This window comes from Hoplias malabaricus, chromosome X2 (assembly GCF_029633855.1).
Source record: "Hoplias malabaricus isolate fHopMal1 chromosome X2, fHopMal1.hap1, whole genome shotgun sequence".
Taxonomy (NCBI): Eukaryota; Metazoa; Chordata; class Actinopteri; order Characiformes; family Erythrinidae; genus Hoplias; species Hoplias malabaricus.
The window spans coordinates 50,439,464-50,467,380 of record NC_089819.1 but is presented as its reverse complement, the minus strand read 5'-3'; the positions used below and the strand labels follow the sequence as shown (position 1 = coordinate 50,467,380).

Genomic DNA, 27,917 nt, shown 5'->3' with positions numbered 1-27,917 from the left:
CTGAAGACCTGTGGTTGTAGAGTTCCCCCCCCCCCCCCCCATTTTCCTTCCATGTTCAAATAGCCTCCTCTGGTCAGTTGTCAGCTGTAGTGGAACTCCTCTCTCTCGTTCTCATTCTCTCACTTCTCAGTGTTGGAGCTGGTGTGTTGGTGCTGGGATTAACTCCAGGATCAGAGACTGAGGACGGTGTGAGGACAGTTCTTAGCTTCATGCTTGCATAATTTTCTGCTGCAGGTGCCTTCTGAAGTAAATATAGCTCAGCAGAGGTCAGTGAATCTGTTTCCATATGTTATTGTTCTTAAGTGACACGTTCTCATGATTTATGGAAAATGAAGCTGCACATTGTTCTATTTGCATTACACTACAATAACATAAAAATGGAATGGAAATAATGGTTGTGAGAGCTGGGAACTGAGATTTAGCCTACTGATTTTTTTTTTTTAATAAAATTATAACTGAATTTTTGAGGATGTTTTGGAAATTTTGACTGTGAATATATTTCTTTTCTTTTCTTCTTTTTTATTCTCTTCCCACACTCTTAGCTCTTTTTCACAGTGAGCTGACCCTAATGGATGAACTGCGCCTCCTGCTGGTCTTTGTTCTGCTGTATTCCACACCGGCAGCTTCACGTTCCTTCAACGGATTTTCCTACCAGGACATTTTTAACGGAAATGGCAATGGGGAAAGTAGGTACCTGAGAATGCACTGTATGAACTCATTAAATGGTTTATGAATAAAAATGATATCAGTTTATACCTTAACACAAAATGGAAGACTGTGGTTGATTTGGCTTAATTATTAATGCTAAAGTAGGGTGACTAGATCTGAGATGGTGAAAAAGAGGACACGTCTCGGATGAGCTCTCGCGAGAACTTACATTTACGTTTCGGCATAGCTGCTCGAGCTGAGGGTGGGTACATGAGCTTTGCCTGACGTAAACAAGGACTACTGACGTGCAGACTGACCAATTTAATGTTTACAGAGGAGGTTATCGACCAATAACGGTAGCTCTACAGTCAGACCGTCCAATCCGAAGATTTTAGGCTATTTCGCCACGCCCCCTTCTCACTCAAGCGAACCAATCGGATTAGGGGAGGGCGGGACTAGTTTGTGAACGAAACGCTTCTCGAAATTCTATGTAAGCTCTAGAAAAACAAAATCCCGGACGTTTGTGAAATTTCGCCCGGACATTTTTAAAGTCTAAAAAAGAGGACATGTCCGGGTAAAAGAGGACGTCTGGTCACCCTAGCTAAAGTAAATCTTAAAATAATGTCACATAGGAATGAATAATGTTGTTGGGGGTTGTGCACAGTTCTCTGCTGAATATATAATGCACCATTTTCACATTAGATTTATTTATTTATTTTTTTTATATATATATATTTTTACTTTAATGGTATAACAACATACTTGATTTTTCAAGAGTTAAAACATTCTGGCAGTTAGACAAAAGAGGAACCTAACACCCAAAACAGTTTAATTTTTTAAAACACAGTCAGGTATTTTACAATGTGAATATGAAGGTATTATTTAAACTGATTGAACAAGTTTATGATAGAGCCAGCCCATCCACCATAAAGTCAGCCATGTTTAAGATTTGTTATAGTTTAAGGTATCTGATACAATAAGGCCTAGCTGTCAGTATGAAAGCTGTTTCATATCATGATGAAGATTTATTGGAGAAATAGGTTCAATGCTCTGTTAACCTCATTCAAACACCTGTTTTTTGTCTGCAGTTCATTTTAATGGAGTGAAGCTGCAAGTTGAGACTCAGTCACTCTCAGTGTTTGCTGTTGGGGGCAGCAATGTGACCTTGTCCTGCCACTTCTGGTATGATCCCCCACTCGACAGCCCCCGCAGAGTCCGGGTCAAGTGGGCCTGGTTACCTGTCTCTGGGGATAGAGAGTCCGATGTCCTGGTCACTATTGGACACCGCCACCGCAGCTTTGGAGATTTTAAAGACCGAGTGTACCTTCAGCAGAATTTTCCAGGAGACATTTCACTGGTCATCACAAATGTGACCCTGAATGACAGTGGACAGTACCGCTGTGAGGTTATTGATGGGTTGGAAGACGAGAGTGCAGCAGTGGATCTGGAGCTCAGAGGTGTGGACACTTATGAACAGCCTTTATCTTTCCTTTCTACCCACAGAAACCTTTACATATAACTTATATTCACAAACTCAATATAAATATGTGGGCGGCAGGTAGTGTCGCAGTCACACAGCTCCAGGGACGTGGAGGTTGTGGGTTCAATTCCCGCTCGACTCCCGGGTGACTGTCTGTGAGGAGTTGGTGTGTTCTCCCTGTGTCTGCGTGGGTTTCCTCCGGGTGCTCCGGTTTCCTCCCACAGTCCAAAAACACACGTTGGTAGGTGGATTGGCGACTCAAAAGTGTCTGTAGGTGTGAGTGTGTGAGTGAATGTGTGTGTGTGTGTTGCCCTGTGAAGGACTGGCGCCCCCTCCAGGGTGTATTCCCGCCTTGCGCCCAATGATTCCAGGTAGGCTCTGGACCCACCACGTCCCTGAACTGGATAAGCGGTTACAGATAATGAATGAATATAAACATGTAATGTGCCTGAATGTAATTATACAGTGTCTTTATTTATTAATGGACATCTAATTTACATTCTTTATTTTCAAGTTTAAATTCTCAAGTCCTAAGGTCAATAAATGACCAAAATATGCAAATTATGTTTGTTTTTGTTTTTAAACATGTGTTTCAAGTAATTCAGGTGCGGAAAGTCAAAATACTCCCCATCATTTTGTTCAAAATGCATGTCCTTGTCTGTATACCTTTATCCAGCATTGGAGCTGTCCAGGCAGTTGGAAGGATATCCTTGGGAGGTTTTATAGTTTATGAATATGTATATGACCCACTACAGGCTACAGGTCAGAAATAATGAAACTCTAAGAAAAGGGTCAGTGGCTTTGGTCAGTGGTTTTGATTTGATCCTTGTGTTTCAGGTGTGGTGTTCCCATACCAGCCTCATAACGGTCGTTATCACCTGAGTTTCCAGGCTGCACAACGGACATGTGAAGAGCAGGACGCTGCAGTAGCTACCTTCGAGCAGCTGTACGCTGCTTGGCAGGAGGGTCTGGACTGGTGTAACGCTGGATGGCTGGCAGATGGTACAGTGCAGTACCCTATTACTCAGCCCCGGTTGCCCTGCGGGGGTCTAGGACTTGCTCCTGGACTCCGGAGCTATGGAACCAGACACAAACACATCCACAAATTTGATGTATTCTGCTTCTCCTCCTCTATCACAGGTAAGAATGTGCTTCTATTTCTTTGGACTGTATTGTATTTGACGGCCATTTCAAGACACAGTGTAGAAATTTGTTTCCTGCTGATTTAACTCTAAACTAATTAGAAGTGTTATTGTCATTATGCTACATGTTCTACTGATTTCATGTCATTATATCATTATAATGACACATTCAGGATAAATTTTCCTTTTGTGATAGTGTCTTATTTATATAATAGTCGCTGTCCTATGTCCAGTCAATGTCCATCATTTGAACACAGCAGCTGTCCTTCACACTGTTTGAAAATTTCATGATGAATCATCCATTAGAAATGCTTCGGACTGACTTGGAATTAAATCTTTTTTCATTCACTTCCGTTGAAATATACAATATTCCTTCAGGGCCTTCACGGTGGTGCAGCAGGTAGGTGTCGCTGTCACACAATTCCAGAGACCTGGAGGCTGTGGGTTTGAGTCCAACTCCGGGTGACTGTCTGTGAGGAGTTTGGTGTGTTCTCCCTGTGTCTGTGTGGGTTTCCTCTGGGTGCTCCAGTTTCCTATCACAGTCCAAAAACACATGTTGACAGGTGGATTGGCGAAGTGTCCATAGGTGTGTGTGTGAGTATGTGTTGCCCTGTGAAGGACTTGCACCCAGTGATTCTGGCTCTGCTCAGAGACCGGAACTGGATAAGGGGTTAATGACAATGAATGAATGAATTTTCCCTTCACCCACTGTTGCATGTTGATGTAATGTAAGCTCAGAAGATGGGTAAAAATGTAATTAGTCTAAACCTAAGCACAAGTGATGACCTTTTACCGCCCATATTTTGTCTGGCTAATCCATTAAAAACTTTGTCCTGTTCCAGGCCATGTATACTACCTCCAGCATCCAGAGAAGCTGAATTTCACAGAGGCGGTCCAAGCCTGTCTTGAGGATGGTAGTCAAATAGCAAAAGTGGGTCAGATGTATGCAGCATGGAGGTTCCTGGGACTTGACCGCTGTGATGCTGGCTGGCTGGCTGATGGGAGTGTGCGCTACCCCATAACTAACCCCCGACAAAACTGTGGTCCTCAGGAGCCAGGTGTCCGCAGCTTTGGCTTCCCCTCTCCACACCACAAGCATGGGGTTTACTGCTATAGCTCTAGGTAATAGCTGACCGAATCCAATTGAGAGTCAGTCACTGTGTGTTCATAGTGAACTAAGGTGATTAACATAGTGCAGTGGTTAACGCCACTGCTCTCCATGCGACAGAGCAGGCTTCAAATCCCACATGGTCCACTATACTGATAAAATTCCTTGGGCTAGACTCCTAATGATACATTAGCCTATATCACATGATAGCAATTGTAAGCCACTCTGGATAGAAAGAACCACCTTCCATCCAAAGTCTGATTAGTTGTAAAGCAGCTGAAGAGCTGGGAGCTGTAATAATAGATGACAGACTTGGCACCTTTCTGTGGAGATTCATACCCAGATTTCCACCTTAAAGCCAGTAGGAGTTTAATGGCAAGTTATTATGGCAAGAAAATGTGATTATTATGCCTATTCAAATACTAGTTAAGGCATATTAAACTAACAATCACCTTCCAGTATGTGTGCCACACTGGAGAATGCTAAATGCTAAATGCTAAAAACATGTATTGTGCAACTGTGACTCATAACTTAGCTCTGGTTTGTAGGGTCACTGCTTTCCTCATCATTTATAGGAGATTCTTTGAAAAAACAGGAGCACAGTTGTATTTTTCTTAAACGTATGGTAATAAAGTGATAGTTCCTTGTGGGTATGTATGGTATCGTCTCATATTGTGTTTGGCTAGTGTAAAATAATAGCTCCAGAACTATGAACAGAAAAGTATTTGTTGGACAGAAATCCTTATCTCATTAAATATGAATTCATTAAAGTTGTGGTGTAATTTTACAGCAGATAAAGAACATACCACTTTTATTGCTAATGTAATGTGTTTAAAAAGTCCCAATACCCCTGCTTCCATGCATCGTCTAGCTTTCATCGACTGATTGTAATATTCATTTATTGAATGGGCTGCCACAACCGATTAAATTTGTTTACTCAAATATGCAAATTTACCTTGGTTACCTTGGTTACTCAGTGAATTGGCAGTGACTGAGTGGAGGTTTGTATGATGTTTTATAATGATTTTTAAATTCTTCTGCTCTCACACACTTTTTTAATGAATTGCTTTCTCAGTTTTTGTAAAAATTAAAATGCTAATTTTTTTACTGTTGAAACTATTTATTTTTTTGTCTGACATGCTGTTAATTTTATCCTCCTCATTATTAGTAGATGGCTTTATAGTTAGTACTGTAGGTCTAGGTAATATGGTCCACTGCTTGTGAGATTTACAACACGCCCGGGACTGGTGCTGTGTTTTGGTCCTACCAGTAGGGGTCTCAGGTGCTCAGTTTCACATGGAGGAGCTCAGGGCCAGAGGGGAGAAAAGGCTGTGTGTGTCAGAAGATCCTTAAAAGACTTCATTCACCCATGGGCCAGCTGCACTCTGTCCCTATACTCCACCCCAATGAATAAACTGTAACTCCTGTAATTTTACAGTCTTGTTACTCAAAGGAAACTTGTGTGCTTTAGGCTGACCCTACATACGTGTCCAGACTAGGTTGAACGAGGTGAAAACACTTAATTTTCCATTACCTGTGAACTGTGAATAACTTCTCTGAGTAAACGTACTGAATGCAGACATTTTACTCACCACCGCTGGGCTGGACTTTATCAAGAACACACAATGAATTATGAGTGATGTATGGAATGTTTTATTTGGCAATTTGTCATGTTTCTCCTTTTTGGTAATACATTTATTCTAACAAAAAACAAGCAGTGTTATGTCATCTGTTTCTATGCCGACGTAATCTGAAAAGATAACCGTTTCCATGGCAACGTCTGTTTCACTTCATAGCCACTGCTGCTTTAATGGCTTTGTTTTCCTTCACTGAGATATGTGCAGAGTCATAATCAATGTGAAGGTGAACTCCGTAACCTTTTTTTTTTTTTTTTGCAACAGAAAGATCAATGTCCTATGCTCTTGTTGACCGAACTGGACTTCTAATATCGTCACAGTATCGTCCTCTATTGTGTGTTAGCAGTTCACTGATGATAGCATTAATGATGAAAACAAGATTACAGATTACAAAAGAGCTCCCCCATTGTTGGGGAAGAGAGGCACAGCCTCTCACTGATACTAGAGCAGACCCAACAGCCATGTGTTTCGTTAGAAAAACATTCATAAGGCACTTGATATAACTGGCAATAACCGATAAACCTGACGGGAAAAACACAAGACATCTCTGAGGCCCTGTGAGAACAGAGAATGACAGTAAATGCTGTAAACTACTCCAGCTTTTTTGCTGGTGTCACAGTACTGTGCCCTGCACAGCTCACACTGAGACAAAACATGAAAGTAAACCACCACACAAAGAATTTTTAGCTGTTTCAAACTGACAATTTGATGTCTACACTCGTACAGATAATGATCCACTATTAAACATCTTTGAATGGATGGTTCTTTAAAGAACCCAACCTTGTAAATGAAACACATGAGAATAACAATGTTCACAGAGCCTCCACATGGTGGAAAGGGTTTGTCTAGAACTGTATGTCACAGCCCAGGAACCTTAAGATAGTAACCCAGCTTTTGCGAGAAATACACTGAACAATGGAGCGCAGTTTACTCAATCCATATGTTCACATAATTTCCACATGAAATATAGAGGATGGAAAAAGTTGGTATAATAATAAATATATTATAAATACAGATTTAAGAAATATAAATAAAATATAGTCGATTTCTGTATGTTCACAAATATAATGTAGAAATTATGTAAACATTTGAATCAGGTAAATTCAATACATACATTTCTAATGCTTTATGTGATTTTCATGTCTGCACTAAAATTGATGGGAACACCAAGCAAAATTGTTAAATATCATGATGTTTTGAAATGTCAGTGAATACACCCAGTTTCACAATAATAATAAGTATCTTTCGTTATTTGTATAGCTACTTAAAAATAAATTAGTTGTATGTAAACCTCTGCTTTTTATGGTGGTGAACAGGTCTATGTTAACATTATCTGAAAATAATACTTGGTTTAATTTTGCTTTTCTTGTATGTTGTAAGTGCTTTGAAATATTTGCAACCTGCATATCACTGTGTTAAAAATTAAAAAATAAAATAAATCAAAATAACCAAGAACCCCATTCCAGTGTCCCACTCAGAAGAAGGATTGCACACATTTGAGCCACAACAAGATGTTCTTAGTTGTTCCACAAACTCCAGACAGTCTGGATGAAAGATCCTCTTCTGGAAAGGTTTGTAAACCTCAGCAGATATTTTAAAGACAACTTGAAGAATACCTGAAGAGGTCTGGAATACACCTGTAAATCCAAGTCTCTGAAATCTTGTGAAATGTTTAGATAATCCTACCACATTAACTCATAATAATACTCCTTACATAAAGGAAGGGAATGCTTGTGTGAGGTGAAAACAAAAAAGCTCAAAACAATATATTAGAATGTGGGTAGTGACAATATATACAGGGTTGGGAGATCTGTAATACAAAAATTATACTTAAATCTGGGCCTCAGAAAATAACGTCTTTAAAAACTTTTTATTTATTTCTTCCTGTTTCATTAGAGGTGCTTGTCCAATGACGTTCTCCTGGCCGGCTGATCCTGGATAGACCTCTTTAGTAAATTGTTCTTGAATTCTGAGGTAGGGGAAATAAATATATATATTACATTTAATATTACGTACAGGGCAACACATATACACGGGTGTATCAATTTTTGTTGTTTTGTGAGTGAGAGCAACAAAAATGAACCATACTTACGGGCTACACATTCCACTTGTGGTTTCTGCCAGTGTCCATCTGCCATACAGCGGATCACAGGTGGGTGGCGCTGTCTGAAGCCATCATTGCACTGATACCTGATCACAGAGTTGACCTGATAGTGCTCCTTCTTATTCCCAAACATCTTGGCATTCTTCACTTCAGGAGGCTGGCCACATGTGACTAAAGTGGAATCAGATTTGTGAATGAATGGTTTAACTAGAATCAACAAAAGGCTCATGTTCAGAGGTAGACAGAGCAGTCTAAACCTATAATGAAACTGGAGTATTTGTGAATCAATACTATAATGACTGACAATATCAGACCTTATTTAACTGCAAACTACAGCAGCTAAAAAGTATATCTCCCACAAATGTATCTAGTGCAAGTGTGTTAGGCGCAAGGCAGGAATACCCCCTGAAGGGGGCGCCAGTCCTTCACGGGGCAACACACACACATTCACTCACACACTCACATTTGAGTCGCCAATCCACCTACCAACGTCAGTTTTTGGACTGTGGGAGGAAACCGGAGCACCCGGAGGAAACCCACACAGACACAGGGAGAACACCACACTCCTCACAGACAGTCACCCGAAGGAAACCCACGTGAACACAGGGAGAACACACCACATAGACAGTCACCCGGAGGAAACCCATGCGAACACAGGGAGAACACACCACACTCCTCACAGACAGTCACCTGGAGGAAACCCACACGAACACAGGGAGAACACCACACTCCTCACAGACAGTCACCCGAAGGAAACCCACGTGAACACAGGGAGAACACACCACACACCACATAGACAGTCACCCGGAGGAAACCCAAGCGAACACAGGGAGAACACACCACACTCCTCACAGACAGTCACCCGGAGGAAACCCATGCGAACACAGGGAGAACACACCACACTCCTCACAGACAGTCACCCGGAGGAAACCCACACGAACACAGGGAGAACACACCACACTCCTCACAGACAGTCACCCGGAGGAAACCCACACGAACACAGGGAGAACACACCCGGAGGAAACCCACGCGAACACAGGGAGAACACACCACACTCCTCACAGATAGTCACCCGGAGGAAACCCACGCGAACACAGGGAGAACACACCACACTCCTCACAGACAGTCACCCGGAGAAAACCCACGCGAACACAGGGAGAACACACCACACTCCTCACAGACAGTCACCCGGAGCGGGAATCGAACCCACAACCTCCAGGCCCCTGAAGCTGTGTGACTACGACACTACCTGCTGCCCCACCGTGCCGCCCTGAAAATGCTCATGTAAGTAGAAATCAAATACTCAATATGTTTGTAGCTCATGTTATTCATATACAGCTCATACCTGGGCCTGTTTTGCATGTGAATGGCAGATGATAGTTGCATGGCACATCGTTCCATTGCCCGTTTTCATGCCAGATCATGACCACGCAGTCTTCTCCCGAGTTGAAATAATTATCTGGCTGATTAGGCCTCCAGTTTTCATATTGCTGAGAAAGAAAGTTTCAAAACAGTCAAGCATTATATCTCAGCCAAACCAGGCTGTTTATAGCATCAAAGTCTCAGCAGGGTAAAATGAGGGGGCGACTGAACGCACTCACCAGCGGGGTTCCATCTGACCACTGGAAGTCATTCTGTAATGTCTTATCGTTTAGTCCAATCCACTGGTAGTCCTGTGCATGGGCTAGTTGGGAAAGTCAGACAGTGGATATAAGAAACGCACAAAATGCATCATCACGGTATGTAATATTTCTGTCATTTGAGAACTTGAAACAATTGACACACTCAAAAAAACCATTATATACTCTTACATCCTGTTTTACAAACTCCAGTAAAGAAGTTAAACAAAGCTTATTACATTCTCTTTGCAATAAAAAATGCAGTCCGTCAAAAGTGGTTAAATAAAGATGATATCCAATGATAAAATACAATCCTTTCTGTAAATTACTCACTGTTGACAAAAAACTGTTCCTCTCTATTGATGATGCTGACCAGGTGAGCTCCAAGGCTTCGACAGTGATGCTCCGCCTCCTCCCATGTCTCTCTCTGAGAGACGTGCAGGTAACAATTTCCCTGAAACTTAATCCAGCCTTCTGGGCAATTTTCTATATCTGCAGCGACACATGAGATTGTGGGAGTCATGCTTTATTCCAGATTCGTAGCATGGAACCTGTTTTAGGAAAAACTAGTGTAACACTTAGAGAAAGCTGTTATATTTCACACCGTACAGGGTGAAAAACTCTGTATACTTACACCATTTGTTCAGCCAAAAATAACCCACACAAAAAAATGTTATTTCTAACAAAATATTAAATTGTCACAGAAAAAAACCCATTATATGAAGGCAGGGATGTCCAGCTTTAGCCCTACAAAGCCATACATAATCTGCACATTTATCACTTCATATACACTTCAAAAATATTTCAAAGTGATCAAATGGGGAGTGATGCACTAATTATTTAAAATGACTAAAGATCAGTAATTTAATGACATTATTTTACAGTCTGGTAAACCTGGTAGAACTCCGCCTTAATCAAGCAGTTTGATAATTTCCTTTCTCAAACACACCTGATTCCACTCAGCAGTTACCGTATTTAGTAGTAGGCATGTTTGAGAAGGGACAAGACCAAACTGTGCTGGACTCCAGCCCCCAAGACCAGGATTAGACAACCCTCTATGTAGTCTTGTACGCAGTGGATGAGGAATCTATGAATACACCTTCAGTAGACAAGGGTGCTTTTTTCCACAGCTCACAACTTTGGCTGAAAGTCAGCTCAACATTCACCTCTGCATGACGTCAAGAACAAACATCTCCGAGAACATAAGAAGGACCGAAAGGGTCTGCTGCTATTTCTAGATCCTGTTCAAATGGAATTTATGAAAAGAACAGTCTCAGTATGGAGACTCTTTCTCTACCGGGGTGAGTGAGTAACCGCAATGTTTCCTTTGCCTTCTCATACTAACCTGTGTGCAACGGTTTTTATTTGTTCCTTTACTGCACCTTCTCCCCTACCACACCTTTTCTCCAGCCACTCATCATTTGAAAACATGACTGGCTACTTTAACAGACTTCCATAAGCATGTTCCAACAAACCAAAGCCACTAAAAAGCCAGTACTGTTTCGAGCACGGACGCTGTGTGTAATGGCATTGGTTTGGTTGAGAGATTGTTAGTAGAATTAGCTGAAGCGGACCTCATACCGATCTCACAGCGATCCCCTCCATAGCTGGGCAGGCATAAGCATTTGAAAGTGTCCTCTACTTCCACACACGTGGCTCCATTGGCACAAGGATTTGAATGGCACACATCAACCTCTGCAAATAAAGTTTCTGGCAGTTAAGACTGATGACTACAAAGAGGCCCTGTAAGTGGGTCACACTTTGGAATCATAAATCATGAGCAATCATGATTTATGAAAATCATGGACCAATGCAACATGTTGACTGAATCCATTGTGATTCAAATTAAATCCAATACGCTTTGAGGAAAACAACATTTCCCTCAGTCCTTAGATGATGAATATATTTCACAATGTTTCAATGGTGGTTCAAAGTGAATGACATAAATACATGGATCACAACTAGTTGCATCAGTTTAAGGTTAGGATTCATAACAAGAAGAGGCATATCAAAGGGCAGGGACCAAATGTTAGTGGTCATGCAGCAGGCTGGAAATGGTCCAGATTAAAGGAATGGCGCAAAGTTAAATTTACAAAAAATCAAATTTACACAATTCCTCTTATACACTAGATGTTAACTGTCATCCAAATCTGTTATTTAATTAAATTCTCAATTTCTCTGAAAATACTTAAAGCACATCCAGGTCTTCAGAGATTGCACAGACATGTCAGCCTTGTTTAGGGCAAAGGAAAACTTACTATAAGCCAAAACTCATCTTTGTAGCTGAATGCTGTGGGCAGTCAATTTATATAAACATTTTTGTACTTAATCCAACTCCTATGTAGTTCAGAGTTCAAAACCACATTTACCTGGATGTGTTTTGAGCAGGCTGAGAACAGTTTTGGACGTGTATTTGCAGAAAAGCATTTTTAATTATTGACATTTAGCATTTGTTAGCAAAGTTAGCCTTTTAGCAGAAGCAGGATTTGGACTCCAACCATGTTGATCAGCTACATCTGGTCTGAGGGTAAATTTGTGTGAATTTGATTTTTACTACAGATATTTACTGCACTGGATAATAACAACATATGTGGGTAATGGAAGAAACTAACTGGAAAGTCCTGTAAATGTAAGAATCAGGTAACCACACACACATGCCAAACAACCTGAAGAGCAGATGCTTCTGTGAAAACAACAATCAGGCACAAGCAAACAGACCAACAAACAAAACACACAGTTAAAGAGAACAGTGACAGACAGATAGGAGTGTACAATTAATGACAAGGAAAATAAAAGTCAAAATTATTGCAGAATACGAAAATTATATTTGAAGTTTTGCAGATTTGAAAAGACACAATGGGCCAGAAATGCAGAGTATCTCACGCAATCTTCTCAGAATGACAAAACACATTAAAAGAATGGGAAATTTGGTTATTTTGATACAAAGCCAATATAATTTACTCACCAAACTGACACACTTCTCCAATTAGTCCAGGAGGGCAGTGACATATGCTGGCCCCATCCTGCACAGAGCATGACCCACGGCCACAGGGGTTTGGGTTACATGGGTCCACAGCGACTAGAATACAAACACACAGACAAGAGGAACTATAAAGATTCAAATAATCAGTAAAATTGGCTTTGTGTCTGGGGTTTAGAAACTATCTTTACTGTGTATTGCATAAATGATCTACATTAGCATAGCTAACTTGAACTCCTTGTCAGGGAGATAGCTGTAAGGGTCTCCTAGACTACAAAACCTCTATCTAGTTCCTATAGTGTAGTATACTACTTTATATACTCTGGTATGATGCTAATTCTTATAGTCATAAGCATTTAAAAACAATTTCTGATTATACAAGCTACAATGAAGTAGGCAGTTTGGCAAGATGGTGACTGTCAACTTTAATATAGCAATGTCTATGGAACAAAATGCAATCTAGCTGTGCCCCTAAGCTCTAAATAGAACCCCTTTAAGTTAATTTCTGGCTATGCCACTGCTCACCATTTTCCATGGCAGGCACGTCCATGCTAGCAGGGGCTTTTAGAAGGTAAGAAGGTTCTGTAGTGGCAGATGGAACAGGTGCAGGTGTTGTAGATAGAGATTTCAAGATCAATTCACTAGGTTCTGACAGAACCTCCTGCGGTCCTGCAGTGTCACTAAGCAGCCCAGATGGCACCTGACCTAATGGCATGCCTGTGGGAATTTCATTTGAAAGCACCTCTGATTGTTCCCAAATGGCAGAAGCTGAAGCATGGTGAATTCTACTTTCAACTGCAGTGTGGTGGTCTCCACTGCCTGATGATCCACTAACATTTTCACTCCCACTGATCTCTTCAGGCCCTTTCCCGAGCTTCTGGCTTTGGGTGGGTTTGACTGAAAGCTCCACAATGCTAGCATCAGTAAATAACAATGGTATATCCCCACTGGCTGATGCTCCTGATATGTCTCCAGAGCTTCCAGAGAGAAATCCGCTGCCCTCACCTGATCCATATACTAAAATCCCAGATGCCTCTTGTTCCCCACTTGGTTGGTCTGTGAGGTCTGTGAAACCTGACCCCAAGAACGTCACCCTGGGCAACCCAGAGCCAATCCCAGAGCCACTCCCAGAGCCACTGAGGTCACCACTAATGTCTCCACTCATCCCAGAGAGAGAGCCACTCAGTCCAGACCCTGATAGATCACCAGATGCACTAAAATCCACCTGTGCTCCCCCAAGCTCCTGAGCTGTAATGGTACGAGAAGTGAAGCCCTCCACCCACTCGCCACTAATCATGACGATCCCACTGCCACTGCCGCTAAGCACAGAGAAACCACTGTAGTCTCCTGAAGGATACAAGCCTGATGAAAAGCCACTGAATCCAGAGATCTCCTCACTGGAGCCCAGCCCTGAAGAGATGCCAGAACTTTCTCCACTCTCATCACTTTCTCCTGAGCTGCTGAATGAGTCTGATGTAGACCCAATCTCATCGGATCCACTTCCTGATCCAGACTCTGCACCGCTTATGAAGGCTGATCCCTGGCCTGAGAAAAAAGTGAAGAAATCTGCACTACCTTCTCCAGCTTCCTGAATTGTTCCTGAAGCTGATCCAGCCCCAGACAATAAGGGCTCGCTCCCTGAAAAGGTGACAAGGATATCTGGGCCATCACCACTGAGGCCTGATCCAGAGATATCTTCAATAAGCCCAGATCCTCCTTCTACAACTGATGCCCCACTAGGATCCTCCCCACTTCCACTAGGCTGTTCTCCACTTCCACTAGGTAGTTCCCCAGTTCCACTAGGCAGTTCCCCACTTCCACTAGGCAGTTCCCCACTTCTACTAGGCTGTTCTCCACTTCCACTAGGCAGTCCCCCACTTCCACTAGGCAGTTCCCCACTTGCACTAGGTAGGTCCCCACTTGCACTAGGCAGGTCCCCACTTGCACTAGGCAGTTCCCCACTTGCACTAGGCAGTTCCCCACTTCCACTGGGCCGCTCTCCACTTCCAATTGTCTGTGCCCCACTTTCGCTGGGCTGTTCTCCACTTCCACTTGGCTGTTCTCCACTTCCATCTGGCTGTTGCCCACTTCCACTAGGTGATGCTAGATCTCCAGAGCCAGAACCAGAAGGCTGGTCCCCTGAAACGGGAGGAGAAATGGAGGTGCTCACTGTGTAGATGGAAAGAAAGACAGTATTAGTAAAATGGACATTAATCATATGGGGGAAATTTAATTCAGTAGAGATTTGTTTTAATCTCTGCCTTCAATATATATAACATTGTCCAAGAAAGGGTTATTCTGTAAAATATAAAAGACCTTACCAGCACTATGAACGCCGTGTATGGATGTCAGGTTTAGTACCTCCTCTTCTACTATTGTCATATTCATCCCTGTCTCATTAAGATATAACTGGGGTTCAGCTGAAACACATTTGAATTCAGTGGACATTTAGTGCACTGTACCAACCGTCACCGGATGTGCATGATATTTTTGCATTGTCTGTATTTAACTACTGATACGTACCTTTAAAGCAATAAGCATCAAATTTGGAGTGCACATCAGGACTGCCTGTCCGGTTGGGGAAGGCATAGACTGTGTGGACGCCAAGTTTTCCTCCTCCACACTGGGGCCGGGGGTTATTAATGGGATAGCGAACACTGCGGTCAACGAGCCAACCCGCACGGCACTTATCAAAGCCCTGCTTCCAGGCCGCATGCAGATCGGCTGTGGAGGCCAGAGAAGAATTCTGACCCTGGCAGTGAGCCACTGCTTCTTCGTAAGTGAATCCCTGAAATGAACTCGCATGGAAAACCTCCCCTGGAACAAATGATAAGTGTGGGTGTTTCTTTGAATTATACATTTGTGTTGAAACAGAAAAGATATTCTTCATGCTTTTCATAGTGATAATCGTTATATTTTTTCTTATAACTCTTTTTATTTTTTCTTGTTACTCTTTGAAGTTTTAAATTCATTCCTGAATGTAAGTCACTGTACCTCTTGGTTTGTCCATGTAACAGTACACATCATAGCGCTCATCGGCAGGCCGCAGTCCATAGGACCTCACACCGGGCAAATCTTCCAAATCACCATTGCATTGGTCACGAGGGGATACAATAGGATACCTTTATTTCAACCAACAAAAAATATTAAACTTAATAGCAGTCTTCTTAGAAAATAAATGACAAGCAACACATGTTTTCGATCCTCTATAATACGAAGAAATCTTATAAGACGTTTGGAACTACAGAAATATTACCTGACAGTTTGGTCAAGCAACCAGCCTGCATCACACTGGTGATATCCAGCTTCATACGCTGCATACAGTTGCTGTGGACTAGCAATTACTGCCCCTATGTTCTGGCAGGCCTGCTGAGCCTCAACAAATGTCAGAGTGTAGCGACTAGAGCCTGTTCTGTAGTGAAACACAACCCCTGGAAAAGGCAGAGTAATGAAGCATGTTTCATACTGTTAATAAAAAGTACACACAAAAGAAGCTAACATTTTTCTCAAATGATAACAAAATCAAAGCAATATAAAATAGGTTTGTAATTAGGCATACCAGTACCTAGTACATAGCCGATACCTACCAGTGAGAGACATTACTGCGTCTGTTACATTCTTATAGGGGATTTCCAGTCCAAGTTCAGGTCGAGAGGTCACCCCCTGTATGAGGTCAGTGTCCTCTGTAGCACTTGGAGGAGGAGACAAGGGCAGCAGGGTGACATTCTGCTCTGTATGTGTAAAGACAGCTGTGGTGGTGAGAGGTTTGTGGGTCACAATCTCTCCTCTCAGTTCACTCTCAGTGGAAGAAGGCTTGAGGAACTCCTGGGGGCGGTCTGTTACCATGCCCACGCTCTCTGCCCTACTACCTGCCTCTGTGGTTGTCCATATACCGGTGATTATTTCAGGTTCACCAGAGCTTTCTTCATCCTCTTCTAAATCAAAAAAGGGCACGCTTGTCAGTAAATCAAGTCCAGTGAATTGGACTTTAAATATTAACCCTGTGAAAAATATCTATATTCTATTTATATTATCATTTTACTGCACAATTTAAATGACATCATGCAGTTCTTTATAAAAAAGACTGCTCACAAAGCAATAACATTTGACATTTAGACACAGCTAACATAGTACACACCTGTGTAACAGATTGCATCATATCGTGACTCTGGTACAGGGTATCCTGTCTGATTGATGAAGTGGTAAACAGTGCGTACACCCAGCAGTCCTCCTCCACACTGGGACCGAGCAGTGTTGATCGGATAGCGAACACTCCGGTCTGCCAGCCAGCCTGCATTACATTCATCCATACCAGCTTTCCAGGCCACATACAGCTGACCAGTGCTGGCTAATTTAGCACCTAGTTTAGCACATTGGGCCTCAGCTTCAGCAAAGGTGAATTTCTTAGGTGACTTAGAGTAGAACACTCTCCCTGTAAAAGAACATGGGAATAAGTAGGTGTCTAAATATTTTATGTAAATTCCATAATTTTATAGAAGTTACAGAAGTCACATACCCGTCATCTTTTCAGCAAAGCAGTAGACATCATAAGTCTCATTTACATCTCTAATCCCATATGTTCTGACCCCTGGAAATTCATACTTGTCACCATAGCAAGCCTCCCGTGGATCATGGATGGGATACCTTGGAACAGCAAATTAAAACAAGACAGCAGGTCACAGTTTAAACAAACCAAAAACAAAGCATCAAAAGTAAATATTCATTATTTGGCGGCACGGTGGCGCAGCAGGTAGTGTCACAGTCACACAGCTCCAGGGGCCTGGAGGTTGTGAGTTAGATTCCCGCTCCGGGTGACTGTCTGTGAAGAGTGTGGTGTGTCCTCCCTGTGTCCGCGTGGGTTTCCTCCGGGTGACTGTCTGTGAGGAGTGTGGTGTGTTCTCCCTGTGTCTGCGTGGGTTTCCTCCGGATGCTCCGGTTTCCTCCCACAGTCCAAAAACACACGTTGGTAGATGGATTGACGACGCAAAAGTGTCCGTAGGTGTGAGTGTGTGAGTGAATGTGTGAGTGTGTTGCCCTGTGAAGGACTGGCGCCCCCTCCAGGGTGTATTCCAGCCTTGCGCCCAATGATTCCAGATAGGCTCTGGACCCACCGCGACCCTGAACTGGATAAGCACTTACAGATAATGAATGAATGAATGAATAAGCATTGTCTGCTGTGCTATTTTTTGTGTAATACCATGCAGCATAGTTGGATGGCACCGTATACCAACCACTACCCAAAACTCTGCATCACTGGACCACCCTGCATAGTCACCCTGAACAGCACAAAATTATTGCCTAAAGTTTATATATTTTTAATTTATTTTACCTGACAGTCTGGTCAGAAAGCCAGCCAGCATCACACTGGTGATAGCCCTCATCATAAGCTGCCTGCAGCTGCTCTGGAGTGGCTATCACAGCACTGTTCTGAATACAGGCTGCCTTCGCCTTCTCAAACGTCAGAGTGTAGCGGCTAGTGATGGCACGATAGTGGAACACAATACCTGAATAAAGAGATCAAATAGTTACAATCACTTTACAAAAATTAATTGTGGAACATGAACGTAACAGATATTAGTCTGAAAATAGATAGAAAATACAAAATGAGTGACATTGGCATTACCTTGCACCTGGACTTCAATGTCGTCACTGTTGTCTTCGATTCCGTGCATGACCTCACAGCGGTACACCCCAGAGTCATTAGACAGGAGTTCTGTGATTTTAATAGATGCATCAGTAGGTGTCATGGGGTAGCCCACCATGGTCACTCTGTCCAAGTACTTATCATTCAGCATCACTACACCCTCAGAGGCCACCAGAATATCTGTGGTCTTCTCTTTTGTGATGAGACTCCATTTGATGCGATGAGAGAGAGGAGCTATGGTGGGTGCTCCCGGGTCATGGACTGTGTTATCCTGGAAGTAGCAGGGCAGAACCAGCGTGTCCCCCAATAGAGAGTGGAGAGGACGCTCTGTGGGAATGCTGACGCTCAGAATGCTTTCAGGTTCTGAGGTATAGATCGAAATAATGACTGTTAATACCAATCAATGTAATTAGAAATAAGGGAGAGCAACACAATACAATATCGTTAGTGTGATAAATTATAACATGTTTCTGAGTATATTATGTGCGCTGTACAAGTGCATGTATAAAGGTTTATTCAAAATGTAACATAAAGTCTTAGATTTAGAAATTGTGCAAAACAATGATAGCAATGGATCACCGTTAGTGTTTTAGGGCACAAATGAGTTACTAAACCGATTCATGTGCATGTCTTTTTATTTATCTGATAAAACAACATGAATGCGGGCGGCACGGTGGCGCAGCAGGTAGGTGTTGTAGTCACACAGCTCCAGGGGCCTGGAAGTTGTGGGTTCGATTCCCACTCCGGGTGACTGTCTGTGAGGAGTGTGGTGTGTTCTCCTTGTGTCTGTGTGGGTTTCCTCCGGGTGACGGTCTGTGAGGAGTGTGGTGTGTTCTCCCTGTGTCTGCGTGGGTTTCCTCTGGGTGACTGTCTGTGAGGAGTGTGGTGTGTTCTCTCTGTGTCTGCGTGGGTTTCATCCGAGTGACTGTCTGTGAGGAGTGTGGTGTGTCCTCCCTGTGTCTGTGTGGGTTTCCTCCGGGTGACTGTCTGTGAGGAGTGTGGTGTATTCTCCCTGTGTCTGCGTGGGTTTCCTCCAGGTGACTGTCTGTGAGGAGTGTGGTGTGTTCTCCCTGTGTCTGCGTGGGTTTCCTCCGGATGCTCCGGTTTCCTCCCACAGTCCATGGGACGTGGATTGGTGACTCAAAAGTGTCCGTAGGTGTGTGTGAGTGAATGTGTGTGTGTCTGTGTTGCCCTGTGAAGGACTGGCACCCCCTACAGGGTGTATTCCCGCCTTGCGTCCAATGATTCCGGGTAGGCTCCGGAACCACCGCGACCCTGAACTGGATAAGCGCTTACAGATAATGAATGAATAAACAACATGAATGCTAATAATCAGAATACAATGCTGAAAACTGCTTACCTGTGTATACGTAGTCAAAAGACCATAAAGCCAAGGTTACTCGGAGGCACAGACACAGTACCAGCAGTGACATCATGGCTTACCTAGAAAGAACATGTAGCACTTAAACGAAAGTTATCAGAAACTTTTAAATAATCAGCAAATGTACTGCAATAACCTAATATATTTAAACAAAACTAAACAAATACTTAAAGTTAGAGCACTTACATGTACTGACAATGGAATGACTGTTACAAGAGTACAATCAGAAAACCTCTATACATCTCATATGTTTGCGGCATATACAATATCAGACCAGCCTGTCTCAAGAGCTTGAAAAAGCAAGCCCAGAACAAGCAGCCTTTGTGTGTGGAGCTCATACCTCCACGAGAACCAGACCACAATGTAATTTCCACAGAAAAAGCACAGGAAACATACTTCTCTCCACACCATCACATTCCCATCAGGCAGTTTAGGAATTATTGTCTCATTAATTATCAGAAGCCAGCCAGGGATGAATAAAGAAAAGCCTACTGTTTCTGCATCTCAAAGGTTGGTTGGAAAAATTGCCTCAAATATTGGACGCACAAGGAAAGCCTCAGTTTGAGGCTCAGTGTAACTGACTGTAGGCCAGCGTTGGCCAGCAGTAAGAGCGAGAGTGTATTTATTTGACTTGCTTCGGAGCATTTAGTAACTCTTCCTGCACTAATCTTACTCTTACTCTTGACTTAAAATCCAAGAGTGCTTATTCATAGCTGTGTAAACCCACACTTTTAAGGAATGTATTTTTCTTGCTCTCGCTACCTCAGTCACTCTTGTCCCACTTCTCACTAAGCAAGCATAAGATTTTATTTAAGACCATTACAAATAAATTAATTATGTGAACCATTTGACCCGATACCAAGAACCAGATTCATTTTTATACAGAACCATGTAGACCATATACAGCATATGAAAACAACCTATCATTCTGAAAACTCTTTTTTTGTGGCAGACTGTAATTAATCTACGCTGTTTGGAAATGACTGATAAAGCAGTATCAGTGGCAATGCTCAGTAATATCTGGCAGAATGCCTTCTGCCCTTTTATGTGCTTTGTTAATACAAGTTCAGCTGGCTCAATATATATTGTTTGGTGTGTATTCCAATGACATTCAGACCGTTTTACCATGACAGTTTCAACCTCTTATCCTTTAACACTTGTTAACATTTGTTAATTGTTACTTCTGCCTTTTTCTAATTGGCTGCCCAGTAGCGTGCCTTATTTAAAAGTGGTCTGTGTTGCAACACTCTTTATAACTTTAGACTGAACGGGCACAATGCAATAAATGAGATGCTATAAATACATTCAAACTGGGCTTTTTAACCAATATTTCTGACAAGAACTAGAAAAATTCCAGAAAAATATAAAGAAGAACTGAGAAATCAACGATTAGAAATGACTATTATGTTTGTAACTGTTACAAAGTAAAAAATAAATAAATAAACAAATAAAAAAAGAAGAAGAAGAAGATCAGTGACAGCACGGATGGAAACAATCAGAGGAATTTTTCACAAACATTTAAAAAGCCTGAATACAAACAGGTTATTCTGGAGAAACCCTGTCCATATGGTCCAACATGATGGGATAATGATAATAATAATAAGAAGAAGAAGAAGAAGAAGAAGAAGAAGAAGAATACATTAAACCAAAGACAGTGACGGGATTATTAAGATTGCCCACCTTAACTTGACAGCCAATACTTCTCAGGCCATCACTTGGCTTTACTTAGCAATGAATTTGTAAGGTCCTCCAACAGAAGATCAGTTATTTTCCAGCCCACAGACACACTGTCATGACCTTCCATTTCTCATCCTCGTGTAAAATTCCTTACCTTCTAACATTGCAGAAGCTCTTAATATTTCAAGAGTTTAAAGAGCTAATATCGCATATTTCCTTGTTTTCCATTATCATGTCCTCTAATAGCATTTGTGTGGCGTATGTATCCAAAACATAGGTAAATAATTAACAGTGTTTTACTTCCTTATATATATATAAATTGCTTATTTCCTGAATGGCTGTCATGTATTGTGTAGGACTTCGATTTTTAACGAGGCATCCTTCAAACAACTAGTTATGTGTAGGACATTAACTATTTGAGTGCATGTATAGAATTTGTGTGTGTGTGTGTGTGTCCAGCTGTGGCTGAAGTGGGAGGGTCTGGACCCCAGATATATATATAGCTTCAGCAGTCAGCTTTCAAAACCCTACTGACTGAAGATCGGCACAAGACATGAAAAATTAAATATTGTAGTGAGTAAACTACAAAAATCCACTCCATTCTCTGTATAATATTGTGCAACGTCTAATCATAAACCACACTTTTAAATGGCTATGATTGTGCCGTTTAAAATTCAATTTATTCAATTTGGCAAGAAATTTTAAATATTTGAATCATTTGAATTGAATTGAATTTAATTTAAATTGTTATCACGGCCAATGAACTTGCACAGAAAACTGCAAATGACTTTATAATCATAAATATTGTAGTTTTAACGTTTTAGGATAAAGTAAAAAAAATATCCATGATATATTACAATTATTATGCATTCTAAATGTTCTGTAATGAAGTCTGAGGACATTTTTCTGTATTTACCTTCACAGAAAAAAAGATACAATAGAGGTACCTTATTAGTCACTAAAGGTACAAACAGTGTAAATGTGAAGCAAACTACCTGAGGTGTTTTATGTGTTTTTCACCTTATTCTATACATACATATTCTATATTATGAGGACGGTTTACAGCAGCATCATACAACTTAACACACCACAGAGCAAACCCTGCATTACTATGAAGTCAATTTCTGAGGAAAAGTGTGAGATTACGTCTTACCTGTCTGATGGAAGGATCTCTCCAGACTGAGCCCTGAAACTGTAATCCACACACACCCTGAAGGAAAAAACCCCAGTCACCCTCTCCTCAGCTCAGCTCAGCTCACACTCTCAGGTGGGAGAGCAGAAAGAACCCACTTAACACAGAGGACACGTTTAAACTACCACTGCTGATGGAGAGAGAGAGGGAGAGAGAGAGAGAGAGAGAGAGAGAGAGAGAGAGAGAGAGAGAGAGAGAGAGAGAGAGAGAGAGAGAAGAGTGGTTAGACAGAGTAGGAGGAAAATAGCATAACTTTATTTTGGCTTCTAGTCTGTTGAATTAAATGATGTAATGGTGCTCTGCAGCACATGCGCACAGAGGGTTTAATTGATAAAGTATAATTTGTCATGAGTAAGGGTAACATTTGAATTCTAGTTATAACTATTTATAATATATAGCTAATATAATATAATATAAACATAATATGAAAATTGTTGCATTTTTTCTTACTGATTACAAATAGCTTTCCTTTTTTTTTTATTAAAAATGTTTTATATGGAATGGTCCGTACATTTCCTATCTAAGTGAAGCTCATTTTTAATTCAATGATTTTGTCACCAAAACCAATGCAGTTACATATGGCTGCCTGTTCACGCCAATGCTGTGTAGCACCGTCCCTTTTACACTGAAGTTATGTGGAGTGATTCCATACCATTTTATACTGTAGCTGTCTGAAAGCTGGGGAAGTGCATTTCATTTTTAAATTTGGTTATTTTCACAGCACTAAAAAATTAAAATAAAACCTGTTTTCCTGGGATATTCCTATCTTAACTCCTGCATTTTCTTATTTTGAAAAACATGTTGTGCAAGAACATAGTGGCCATTAAGTCATCTACTGCTCTAATGCCAAATACAGAGAATGGAGGCTTCTTTTAAAAAGCAACATTTATTTTAGCACTTAATCACATAAATTGGTACAAAACAACACCTAAGAGGGCAGCAGCCGGCTAAAATAAAGGCCTTCATTCAGCAGCTTGGCCAACCCCTGTGCTTCTCCACAAACATCCAGCAGCAAAGGAAATAGCAGCACAGGCAATTAAAAAGTGCACTTTGTCTGAGCAGTGTAAAATAACATAAAGTATGCTTATTTTCATTTCCCCTCAAGATTTTTACTCGGATAATTTTGTAAGGACTTCCATTCATAGCCTGCATCTAGTTCACTATATACTTTCAACTCTACACTCAGATCTGCTAAGCCTTTACATTATGACATTTCCAATCAGAACACATTCATTTAATTTGTTCTAATTACATCAGGACCCCTTGAAACTATTTTCGTTTAAATTGACTGAATGAGCCAATAGGAGTTTTGATGTTAAGGGCGTGACTGTATGATGCAAACCTAAGGAAAATCTATATCCTGACCTGCCCTATGGACTCGTCATCGTATTCCACCACCTCGTAAATGCTCTTCGATTCTATTGGTGCTTTACCTCCCCACACTTCTGGGGGTTAGGCACTAATAGCACTGATGTAGTAGAGGAAAAATGTGCTGTTTGAGTTCAAACCCTGGAACGGTTTAAAGTGGGAGGGGCTCATTCTGGCACAGATCTAAACTGAAAACCGTAACTGAACTGCTTGGAACAAACTTCAAACAGGTCCCCACAGTTTCATTGTATGACTGCTTTGTCCTCCATTCTTTAACCGTCTCTAACTTTCTCTAAACTCAATGGTCATGGCATGTAGTTGTATATAGGAATATCTAGATGTGTATCTGTCCCCTAGATGTGTATGGTAATCCCATGCAGAGGAGTATAGTGTAAACTCTGTACGGAACTATTTTGTTTACCACAGGCCACAATGGCAACAGCTTTTGAAAATCTCATTCATTTCTGCCATTCATAAAGGTGCCTAGACCTGGAGTACCTAATATAAACATGATGCAGATTATAGGGTGTCATAAAATGGCGGATAACAGATGTAGTGTCATGTGATGAAAGAATTTATTGATGTGTCCCATTGCCATTGTTTTTCATTGGCTCACTGGAAAGATCTTCATCAAGGGTGAGTGAAAATCAATAGTTTTCAGCAACTACAAACTCATCTAAGAGATTTTCCATGACAAACTTTAAACCTTAAACTAATAGGGAATGCATATTAATCTAAATATTTGCATTGGGACCCCTAACAAGATCACCATCAGTTGCCTTCATTAGTGATTGACATCAATGACTCGTGGTTTCAAATGAAGCCTTTAGGGACCAGCGGGCATTTCGATCTTCTCAAGGGCTCTTTTCATTAAAAGGCCAAATGCTTGAAAGGCATCAGCCATTCTCCTTTCTGGCAGTTGTGCTTCTATAGAAGCGGAGAAGACCCAAAGCTCAGGGGAAATGAGAGAGCTTCTTCACAAACCTGTGTGAGGACGCAACGTTTCTTCAGCAAGATGTCATTCCAGCTTCTTTTCTGTTATCTGCCCATCCTGGCACCCTAGTGTGTGCTCTGCTGCCTGGCAGGTGGTTGAGGAGAAATGAAAGACATAGATTGTATTATATTATTAATATCTCTTTATTTATTATTGTTATTTTTTATTTTATTTGTTTTTTGTGTGTTAAAAGCTAGTTGCGTTAACTGTATTATATGAATCTTTCATAATAAATGAAATAGAAGTTGGCTGTGAAAATCCACTTGAATTAAGAAGAGGCAGAAATTTTTGCCCATTAGCTGCATGCCTTTCTGACCTTTTCTTTACATGGACATGATGTGTTTTCCATTTCCATTTTACCCCCTGGAAGAGTTCAGAGAAGCATGGAGGAAGTAGAATCAGCAAGCAATTGTGCCACTCGGATTGAATTTCCCAGCTTTTCACGAGAACTATAAGCTGCAGAGAGCTGTTTTGTGCTCAGTGCCTCCCTTCTGTCAAAAAATGGTCTTTCTTTTACAGGGACCTGCTGTTAAAACTTCACGTGGTGTTTTTGGAGAGAGACGAACCTATTTATTTTACTTCCTGCTGGAAGTGAACAGGGCATTGTATGCTATGGGTTACTGGAGCTACATGTAAGTCCCAGAGCAGAGGACAGAGACGCCAGTCCAATATCAATAGCCCCCATTTACATAGACACATTTACCCTACTATGCCCCTGACTGTGCCTGTTAATGCTGACTCTCTTGCATCATAACCACTCAAACTTTGGGCTGTGTTGTTAAGTTATACCAATGTTTGGCAAGTTCGTGTAATTCAGCTGACATCACTTGAAAGAATAGGTGCATCCAGTTCCTGTTTAGTCTCATTCCTTTGGAACAGGATTTACAAATATTAATGTGCACAGCAATTAATTCATGATTCATCTCTAAGACTTAAACTACATATGCAGATCCCTGTATATAACATGTATCACATAGTAATGATATGTAGCTTTCAGAACTATTTGTATAAATACAGTTGTATAAAAAGTGCATTTGTTCATAACTGATGAACCATGATAGGCGCATTCATTTACCTATTTATGTAAGTCCTCAATATAACTTCTATATTGAACAAATATTTCTTCTCCAAATCTTCTTAGCCAAAGTAAACATGGATTCCTAAAATTTCTCAGAAACGGATTCTTCTCCTCCACCTCTAACCATTCCTCTCGGCCGAGTTACGAGGGCGCCGTGTCATAGGCCAATTTAAACGTGTGTAAGATTAATTTCTCCACAGTTCACACATACTGCAGGAGAGTCGCACCACTCATGGTTTCTATGAGTGCATACGTGTGTTCTGGAGTGTGCGAATGTTTGGAGAAGAGAGCTGCAGAACACTGTTTCCTTATCCTAAGAAACAGTGCTGGCTTTCTTCTGATCCGGGCTCAACAGCTGATTAAAGCCTGCATCCACATCTGAGGTCATTGCTATTACCGTGTTTCACATACCTGCATACGTGTTTGGACGCCCTTCACAGGTCACAGTGTTTGGAAGTGGGGCGGTGGGCCCTAAAAACCTCAATGAACTCGGCTGAGATACTCAAGTACAGTTTCTCCTTGTGCTCTGACCACTACCTGGGGGGTCATTGTGCGTAATCACATGATATGCCAGCTGTCATTACACCCCCTGAGTGAATATGATGAATGACCTCCCAAGACAAGTGTACAGTTTCAGCAGGGATAGGTGATTATGAGATGTCTTAGTGGTCCCCACTTATGGGACCCCAACTGACATCTCCTTGGGAAAACTACAGAGGAAATTTCCATTGAGACATACGTCAGGTTATAAAAGGTGATTATGTGTGCTATATACATGTAAAAGTCACACATACTGTCCATTTACTGTACGTAAGTTCCAAATATCACCCATTCTAAATTATCATATTTCTGTGATGGTTTAGTGCTTTTTCACGTGTTTAGCTCAAACCCTTCATGCTGAAGTTTTAGAGACAGCTTTTTCAATTTTAAATATGGATTTTATTGCAAAATAAACTTCTCTACATGGACTTCTAAGAGCTAAAACAAATTTAAGACAGATGTAGAATACGAAACCTTTTCTGGAATAGACTAACCAATACAATGTTGCTTTGTTCAGTTAGAGACAGAAATGAGATTTACCAGCCTTCCTCCGCAGACATGGCAGCAGAGATCTCCTAGAACATGTTACATTCAACCAGGTCTAATGCCAGATACTGCCACTGATAAGAAAATCAAGGCTATACAAGCAAAATCCAGCCCACTACCAGAATATCAAGGGGCAAATCAACCTCGGGTAGTGTCTGGCTGAGTGGACATAGGCAGTGTTCATAATGGCCCTGTTGTCCTAGCCTGACCCACTCTGCAACGTACGAGTAACACCCTTCACTAAATAGAAAACACATGTGAAAGGTGGGCTCCTCAGGGCCTATGAACAGGGGTGCTTTTGTAAGTTAAAGCCAACAGTTGCTCGATAAGTAAGGTAGATGATGGACTGTGAACTGTGCTGCTATGATACCTTATCCTTTCCTCTGCATAGGCTACTGTATCTCTCACAGCTACTGGAAATATCTGACAGACTGCAAGCCCCAGTTAAGAAAAGAGGCATTTGTATCCTGTTAAAGAATTATCTACAGAGTGTGGAGCAATAGTTTAGACATAATTTCAATTACATATGCTTGATTTTTGTTCTATAAATAAGAAAATCTTTTTGTGAAGATCATCCAGATGCATCAGAACTACTGACAACAACAGGCCTTCAGACAATTTAGCAATTTAGCTAATAGCTTGTTATTTATTAGTTTGTTATTTAACTGTGTTGATATTTCAGTAGAATTTCCACATATGCTAAAATACTCATTCATTCATTGGCTGAAATCTCTTATCCGTTTCAGGTTTGCTGTGTGACCAGAGCCTACGTGGAATCA

At 41.4% G+C, this 27,917-nt stretch overlaps 2 protein-coding genes across 3 annotated transcripts; one reads left to right on the top strand and one right to left on the bottom strand.

Moving 5' to 3' along the window:
• Positions 1 to 144: 144 nt before the first annotated feature.
• LOC136676895 (hyaluronan and proteoglycan link protein 3-like) lies at positions 145 to 4,610 on the top strand. Its single transcript, XM_066654177.1, has 5 exons — positions 145 to 266; positions 543 to 686; positions 1,737 to 2,105; positions 2,966 to 3,268; positions 4,113 to 4,610. The coding sequence occupies exons 2-5, from the start codon at positions 569 to 571 to the stop codon at positions 4,394 to 4,396; spliced, it is 1,074 nt and encodes a 357-aa protein (XP_066510274.1). The 5' UTR covers positions 145 to 266; positions 543 to 568; the 3' UTR covers positions 4,397 to 4,610.
• Positions 4,604 to 19,798, bottom strand: LOC136676894 (aggrecan core protein-like). Of its 2 annotated transcripts, XM_066654174.1 has the most exons (18): positions 19,723 to 19,798; positions 18,342 to 18,725; positions 18,048 to 18,222; positions 17,235 to 17,362; positions 16,857 to 17,150; positions 16,306 to 16,653; positions 15,975 to 16,149; positions 15,713 to 15,840; positions 15,242 to 15,535; positions 15,040 to 15,138; positions 13,244 to 14,887; positions 12,704 to 12,817; positions 11,320 to 11,433; positions 10,072 to 10,230; positions 9,721 to 9,803; positions 9,465 to 9,609; positions 8,108 to 8,290; positions 4,604 to 7,984 (listed from the first exon to the last, which is right to left on the bottom strand). In XM_066654174.1, exons 1-18 carry the CDS (start codon positions 19,796 to 19,798, stop codon positions 7,908 to 7,910), a joined length of 4,620 nt encoding a protein of 1,539 aa, XP_066510271.1. In that variant the 3' UTR covers positions 4,604 to 7,907. The 2 variants fall into 2 exon arrangements, with proteins under 2 accessions (XP_066510271.1, XP_066510272.1); XM_066654175.1 differs by lacking the exon at positions 11,320 to 11,433.
• Between the last annotated feature and the right edge of the window lie 8,119 nt (positions 19,799 to 27,917).

Coding starts and splice junctions, on each gene's coding strand:
- LOC136676895 (XM_066654177.1), top strand. CDS start 569: ATGGATGAACTGCGCCTCCTGCTGGTCTTTGTTCTGCTGTATTCCACA. Junction 2,106..2,965: donor AGTGGATCTGGAGCTCAGAG/GTGTGGACACTT, acceptor CTTGTGTTTCAG/GTGTGGTGTTCCCATACCAG. Junction 3,269..4,112: donor CTTCTCCTCCTCTATCACAG/GTAAGAATGTGC, acceptor GTCCTGTTCCAG/GCCATGTATACTACCTCCAG.
- LOC136676894 (XM_066654174.1), bottom strand. CDS start 19,798: ATGATGTCACTGCTGGTACTGTGTCTGTGCCTCCGAGTAACCTTGGCT. Junction 17,151..17,234: donor CTTTGCTGAAAAGATGACGG/GTATGTGACTTC, acceptor GTTCTTTTACAG/GGAGAGTGTTCTACTCTAAG. Junction 14,888..15,039: donor ACACGGCGTTCATAGTGCTG/GTAAGGTCTTTT, acceptor CCATCTACACAG/TGAGCACCTCCATTTCTCCT.